This window comes from Mus pahari, chromosome 13, assembly GCF_900095145.1.
Source record: "Mus pahari chromosome 13, PAHARI_EIJ_v1.1, whole genome shotgun sequence".
Lineage (NCBI taxonomy): Eukaryota > Metazoa > Chordata > Mammalia > Rodentia > Muridae > Mus > Mus pahari.
This window is the reverse complement of record NC_034602.1, coordinates 67171474-67179336: the sequence shown is the minus strand read 5'-3', so window position 1 is coordinate 67179336 and position 7863 is coordinate 67171474. Positions and strand designations below refer to the sequence as shown.

Sequence of the window (7863 nt, the reverse complement as noted above, 5' to 3'; positions counted from 1 at the left end):
CTGCCTCTGCCTCCTAAGTGCTGGGATTAAAGGCATGTGTCACCACTGTCTGGCTCTTTCTTTCTTTCTTTCTTTCTTTCTTTCTTTCTTTCTTTCTTTCTTTCTTTTTTTAGAAAAAGAGATTTATTTATTTTATATGAGTACACTGTCAGACACACTAGACGAAGGCATCAGATCCCATTACAGATGGTTATGAGCCACCATGTGGTTGCTAGGAATTGAACTCGGGTCCTCTGGAAGAGCAGTCAGTGCTCTTAACCACTGAGCCATCTCTCCAGCCCCTAAACCTACATTTCTACCTGCTTAATTCTATTATGTGAATGTCACATCCTTCCCACATATTTAAGTTGTGATCCAGTGTTCATTGACTGTTGTCAAATTAAATTTTTGTCATTGCTTTCAGCAAGGTTGCCACAGGTATTTCGTAAGTTTAGAGCTTCAGTTATGTATCTGAGCTACAGATTTTGTTTGTTTTCGTAACACAGTGTACTGCTGTTACCAAAGGGACAATAGGAGATCATTTATTCTGAGCCAAATATGAGTGATCAGGTTTCAGGACCACAGATTTAGGTTACCCTAAAAATCACATCCCAGGGTAGAAGCAGGTCTATGAACTTGTACAGTTGAAAGACAACGGCAAGTAAAATATCAAGGCTTTTCAAATACATTGGTGAGAATCAGGTGGATTCCAGCAAATCCAGGGACGTTCTCTTTGGGGTGGGATCAGATGATGCCCGTAGCTCTGGGCGTGGTGGGAGCTAAGGTACTCATCTTCACAGATGCTTCAGGTGATAGCCACAGGACATTGGGTGGACACAGGTGGGCAGTAAACCTGCTGTCAAGATAACCCAAGGTAGTTGGTCTTTGAGTGTGCAACATCCCTAGTCTCCCCCACTTTCACCAGTCAGCCGTGCAGAACCTTAAATAGACAGCTCTTATCCGAGCACTTTCTTTCCGTTCATTGTTTTGCAATGCTGGGGACTGGACTTGAGCACACTGGCAAACGATGTCACTGACCTAGATACCCAACTGATGGTCATTTTTGCTAGTAGACAAGTTCCCTCCTCACCTCCTGACAACTCCCCTAACATCTGACTTTTCTATCTGTGTAGATTTCTCAGCTACCAGTGTTTAGACAAACCTCAATAAAATGACTCTTCAGGAATTGGTGCTTCAGACTGCCTCCTTCTATATGGATAGAACAGCTGTATGTTTTGATGAAGACAACAACCAGCCTCCAGTGTGCTATACCTACAAGGCTCTGTTGAGCGTGGCTTCAGAATTATCCGATTTTCTGTTAGCACACTGTGACTTTGGAGGAATTCGGGAAATTGGTCTCTATTGTCAACCTGGGATAAACTTACCCTCCTGGATTTTAGGGTAATATTTCTAGTATAAGCTGATATTACTCTAAGCTAATTTAATATTTTTTAGTATATAGTATACTTTGTAAGCTATTGTTTTATTTACTATTTGATTCTTCTGTGTTAGTTTGTCATTTTCTAAAGAAGTTGAAGTACACATTTCCTATGGTATTAATTTCTGATCATGTACATTAGTTAATTTGAGCTTATTAAGAACAGACTATAGAAAAAAAAACGAAGAACAGACTAAATGTTTTTACTAATACAATATTTAAATATTTCCAAAGTATAAAGGCCTCATTTGTCTGTCAAAAGGAAACAGGGAAATCATTTTATAATTGTCTCCAGGTAAAAAAAAAAACAAAAAAACAAAAACCAAATCATTGAGCCATCACTCCAGAGCCTGGTAACTCTCTTAAAATGTTATCTTTCTGTATATAAAGTGTTAAGAGCTCTTTCTTTTTCCAATACTGAGTATTGAACCCTTGAACATGCTAAACAAATTCTGTACAAGTGAGCTACATCCCCATCCCGCATTGGGCTAAGAAGTGAATAGAATTTTACAATATCCTAGGTAGTCATTGGGCACAAGATGAAATAACTACAACCAAGGCTCGGCCCTAAACTGTGAAATTCTAATGAACGACGATGAAGTTCATAGAGACATCAAGTGCTTATGCGAGAATTGTATTCATTGTCCTAAGCTTGTACTCTCCCTGCAGGATTCTTCAGGTCCCCGCAGCATATGCGCCCATTGATCCAGACTCCCCACCGTCATTATCAACTTACTTTATGAAAAAATGTGACCTAAAATATGTTCTCGTCGAAAAACAGCAGCTTAATGTAAGTCTGGTGGGGGGATGTTTTATGAAGTGGGGAGGGATGCGGGGGAGAGACAGGCAGACAGACTTGACTTCTGACTTCACTACGTCTGGCATTGCTTCTCAGCCTCAGCAATGTCATTATTCTGGCTGAGTGTGTGGTGTGGGAGGTTCCCACACTGTATAGGATGGTTATTACCGTGTGTGTTGTGGGAGGTTCCCACACTGTATAGGATGGTTAGTACTGTGTGTGTTATGGGAGGTTCCCACACCGTATAGGATGGTTAGTACTGTGTGTGGTGTGGGAGGTTCCCACACCGTATAGGATGGTTAGTACCATTGCTGTCTCCTGCATATTAGATACCAGTAGCACCTTTTAGCTGTGGTACCCAGAAATGCCCAGATCTTCCCTAATGTTCCCTGGCTCCCTCCCCAGTGCATGCTACATTGAGAGTGCTAGTGATACGATATGGAAGTGTCTTTTAGTCTTATGATGGTTCTCTATTTTTCCTTCCTGCTTCCAAATTGTTTCCTATGGTGTAAAGTGTCATAATACTTGGAGAATTTACTTTTAAGTCAATTACAGCGGGCCACTGTGTTAAAGGATTATAACTGAGCTTACATTTTGTAAAAGGGATCAGCTCTTCGACCACACATTAGTGGAAAATTTATTTTTTAAAAAGTTTTAAGTATGGAGCTGGAGAGATGTCTCTGAGGTTAAGAGCACTTGGTGCTCTTGCAGAGGGTGTGGGTTCAGTTCCGGCAGCCATATCGGGTGGCTTATGTTGTTACAGGAAACTATAACAACAGTCCTAGGGTTTTTGATCCCCTCGTCTAGACTCTGCAGGCACTGCCTTCACACGGTGTACATACAGATATGCAGGCACACAGATATACATAAAACAAATCTTAACAAAAAAATTGTAAGTATCTGCCAACTAATGATGTATCTGAGAAACACTGCTTTAGAGACAGGAGTTGATACTGGGTGTTCAGCAAGAGGTCCATGTTGTATTATTATTTAGTTATTTTTTGTTTAGAAAATACTGCCTACCGGATGAAGAGTATTATAGAAGTTCTTTTCAGTTTAGCTTTCTTTTACCCATTCTCTGTGTAAACCAGCTTATACTTGAGAATAACCTAAATGCATTGTATGTGTTTGAGTACAGGGACATATGAACTGTGAGGTTGTACGAAAGACTCCTAGAAGCTCGTGAGTCAATAAAGTGTGGTCAATAGAAAGAAATTTGAAAGAGTCATTTGGTTAACACTTGTTTTTGAAGTAAATGTCAGCATCTATCAGGAGCCTTCCCTTGCACTCCCCCTCCCCCTTTTTTTTTAAATGCTTCTGCTCTAGGTGGTTTTTGTTAGCTGTTTGTTTGTTTTTAAAGATTTATTTATTATGTATATAGTGGTCTGCCTGCATGTATCCTGCAGGCCAGAAGAGGGCACCAGATCTCATTATAGATGGTTGTGACCCACCATGTGGTTGCTGGGAATTGAACTTGGGACCTCTGGAAGAGCAGACAGTGCTCTTAGCCTATGAGCCATCTCTCCAGCCCCCTCTTCTGCACTCCTGAAAGTGCTCAGTCCTTTGTTCCTGAGAATAGAGTAAACTCAAAGAGCAATGCCATGCTTCCCTTTCTTGTCTTTTCTTGTTTGTTTGTTTGTTGTTGTTTTGGATTTTGAGATAGGGTCTCACTATGTGGCTACCCCGGAACCAAATATGTAGATCCAGATTGTCCTTGAACTCACAGCAATCTGTCTGCCTCTGCTTCCCAACTGACAGGATTAGATGCTTGTGCCACCACACCTGGCATGCTTATTTTTCTTAAGTCTTGTTGTAAATTTTATAAAAGGCAATTAGGTGTGAGAATTAATTGTCAATATCAGGATGCTTTGTGAAGGCATATAATAAGGGGTTGTTACGCAAAGCCCAAGAGCTAGGACCTTGCCTTCCTTGGCCATGATTTCCGTGATCTGTGAGCATTCTTGCTTCACCTAATGAAGAAGCAATGAGGAGCCATTGAGCGTCCACTCTTTTCCCACAGATCGGTTACTCTTACCCCAGGAGGTACTGCCCAATGTCTAGAGATAGTTCTCATTGTCCTGATAAAAACAAGCTGCTATTGGCATCTGCAGGTAGTGGATGGTGCTAAAATTCCTACACCTTACAAGGCAGGCTCCCACATAGAATTGTGCTGCCTAAATGTCAGCGGTGTAGAGCCCTGATGCTAGGTAGAGAGAAGGGATTTGGAAGGACGTTGGTATATAAATTCCTCTAACTTTATGCCCTGTTGGGGAAAAAAAGAAGAGCCAGTTCTCTAGAGCCTCCTGCGGGTCTGCCATGTGGTGGGCCTAAGGGGCGGGACTCAGCAGGGTAAAGTTTTAATGGAAAAGAAGGATTTTGAGCTAGGTCTTAAGAATGTATAGGTCTTGAACTATTTTGTCATTGTTTTTTAAAAATAGGCTGGTCTCAAACTAGATATTAAGGTGATGACCTTAAACTTCTGTTTTTGGTGGTTTGGGGTCTTTTTTTTTTTTTTGTCTTTTGAGATAGGGTCCCTCTCTATGTAGTCCTGGCTGTCCTGGAACTCACTATGTAGACCAGGCTAGCTTCAAACTCACAAAGGTCTGCCTGTCTCCGCCTCCTGAGTACTGGGATTAAAGGCCTGTGCCACTACCCCTGGCTAACCTTGAGCTTCCACAGGTGAATCCTGCTGCCTCCACCTCTGACCAAGCCAGCTCAGTCAGTCAACTGAGGTCTTGAGGGAAGGAGTGAGGATTGAAAAGAAAAGGATGATTAGACAACATTCTAACATGACTCCAGCCAATGCTAAGGCTGAAACGTGGGTTTATTTTTCTCCAGTCTGCTTTTATACCATTTTAAGTACATGTAAATAATAACGTCAGTTCTAGGTCAAGGAACCAACAAGGTGATAAACAGAGACCCTTAATCACTGTCTCTGGGGGCTTGCCAGAATGAGCAATACCGTGTATCCCTCAGCTGAGTGTGCCTTGTGCTTACTTCCATGTCCTGGCCCAGTGTCAGATTCCTGCCACAGTTTTACAAGGCAGCCCAGAAGCTCTCTGCACACCTACTCTGTGCTGAGACTACAGGTGGGCACAGGCTGCCTTTAGCTTTAGTTGTTTTAGCGCTATGGCTGTATATGCCTCATCCTACTTCTGACACACACATATGCAACAAACACTCACGTAACAAGCATTACAAGCTGCCAGGGTTTGACCATTTGTTATTTATATTTATTTAATATGAAAACTCAGATTCTTTCAATTTAGCAGTTTATTTCTTATTTATTTATTTATTTTTGTTTTTTTGAGACAGGGTTTCTCTGTATAGCCCTGGCTGTCCCGGAACTCACTCTGTAGACCAGGCTGGCCTCGAACTCAGAAATCTGCCTGCCTCTGCCTCCTGAGTGCTGGGATTAAAGGCGTGTGCCACCAAACCCGGCTCTTAGCAGTTTTTGAAAACCAGCCCAAGAAGCTATAATCAGAAGACCCCCACTTTAACTATATCCAGGTCAGGTGTGGCTGTGCACTCTGTCGCCCTAGCAACCAGGAAGCTGATGCCTCAAGTGTGAGGTCTTATTTATGGTTTATACAGTGAACTCCAGGTCAACCAGGGCTACATAACAAGAACATGCTCCCCAAAAATCCAAACCCAAATAAATGAAACGTAATACTGTTTCTTCCAGCTTATTTCGTGTATGAGAACACTGTCTTCAGACACACCAGAAGAGGACATCAGGTCCCATTGCAGATGGTTGTGAGCCACCGTGTGGTTGCTGGGAATTGAACTCAGGTCCTCTGGAAGAGCAGTCAGTGCTCTTAACCGCTGAGCCACTGGCGTCAGTTGGATTGATCCCATCACATACAGGTTAAGGGCCAAACTCCTTTTTGCTGATTACGCAAAGTCATTGAGGATTCTCATTTTGTCTCTTGTCGATACCAGTCCTCGAGCTCTCCTTCATTTTTGCACATTTTTAAAGTGCTTGGTGTTCTCCAGTGTCAGCTTCTCTAGGTCCTGTGCTCTATGTCAGCGACTGCCTGAACTAGCCATCTTCTCATTTGGAGAATGACGACATTGCCTATGAAGTCTCTGACCCTTTGTGTGGAGTTAAGCTCTGCTTTTTCCGCTAGCATTTCAGTCATGTGCCATCATTACCGTTACTGTGTTCCACTTTAAGTACGTGCTTCTCTATGTGCTTCTCTACATGTCTGCTTTGGAGGTGGGTTGAAAGTAATAACATTTAAAAAAAGAAAGTAAGAACATTTAACTCTCCATTTAATAAGTGAGACATGTCTCATTTCTGTCTTCGTCCCAAGATACAAGTTAGTACTCTCATCCTCAGTTAAGCCACATTCGTGGGTAAATGGCAATTTTCCATTCTCCATAAAATAACTATTTTTAACATGTTAATTTTATTTGTTTGTTTGTTTTTTGAGATGGTGTTTCTCTTTGTGTAGCCCTGGCTGTTCTGGAACTCATTCTGTAGCCCAGGCTGGCCTCAAACTCAGAAATCGGCCTTTGTTGCCTCCCAAGAACTGGGATTAAAGGCGTGTACCACCATCACCCGGTTTAACACATTAATATTTGTAAATTTCTTCTCTAACAGAAATTCAAATCTTCACATGAGACAGGTCTGAACTATGACACAGTTTCTGAGGAACACAAGGACCTGGTACTCTTCAGGCTGCGTTGGGAAGATGGCGAGGTGAGCACAGTGCTTGGTGACAGAACAGATCAACACAAGGTGGCAGATGGAGAGGACAGAGTGAGCGCTGAGAGCAGGACCCCAGAGAAGGACCACATGGACATGAGGCGTGATGGTTGCTTGGCTTATGTCCTCCATACCTCAGGGACCACGGGGACACCGAAGATTGTCAGGGTGCCCCATGCATGCATTCTGCCTAATATCCAGCACTTCCGGTAAGTCCTGTCCTTGGAATCCTTCTTGGAGTTTGTGCTTTAAGCTGGGTGTCGTGGGACTGAAAGGCCAGAGGCAGAAAGAGACCAAGTTTGATGCCACTTTGTACTGTGGAGAGATACTCAGGAAAACAAAGCAAAATAAAAATCTTATATTTTAAAGAAGAATACATTTAAGTATTTGTTCTATTGTACATCTTGTTTGTTTGTTTGTTTGTTTTTTCGAGACGGGGTTTCTCTGTATAGCCCTGGCTGTCCTGAAACTCACTTTGTAGACCAGGCTGGCCTCGAACTCAGAAATCCTCCTGCCTCTGCCTCCCGAGTGCTGGGATTAAAGGCGTGTACCATTACCACCTGGCTTCTATTGTACATCTTGATCTAAATGTATAATCCTAAGTAACTGAGCAATTGGATCCAGGCATATTACAGAATAAACAAATGATTGGAAGCTGAGTGTGTGAGTGAGTGTGTGTGTGTGTGTGTGTGTGTGTGTATACTCAGGGCCTCACACATGCTGGGTAAAGGCTCTACCTGTGAGTTGTGTCTAGCCCTCGTTTTGCTTTTGACACCGGATCTCACTGAGTTGCCTAGGATGGCCTTGAACTTGCTGTGCAGCTAGGCTGGCCCTAGGCTTGTTATTCTGCTGCCATAGTCTTCCAAGTCACTGGGACTACAGGCCTGGGCCACCAACTTTTACTTCTTGGTTTTTGTTTTTTGTTTGTTTTTTTTT

At 42.6% G+C, this 7863-nt stretch overlaps 1 protein-coding gene across 1 annotated transcript in view; it reads left to right on the top strand.

Annotated features, from left to right (window-relative positions):
• Aasdh (aminoadipate-semialdehyde dehydrogenase) overlaps nucleotides 1-7863 on the top strand; it is a 29541-nt gene that overhangs the window by 2308 nt on the left and 19370 nt on the right. The window contains exons 3-5 of the mRNA XM_021210937.2: nucleotides 1113-1380; nucleotides 2087-2207; nucleotides 6823-7136. Coding sequence (XP_021066596.1) covers nucleotides 1151-1380; nucleotides 2087-2207; nucleotides 6823-7136 — 665 coding nt within the window. The 5' untranslated portion in view covers nucleotides 1113-1150. The remainder of the gene's footprint in view (nucleotides 1-1112; nucleotides 1381-2086; nucleotides 2208-6822; nucleotides 7137-7863) is intronic.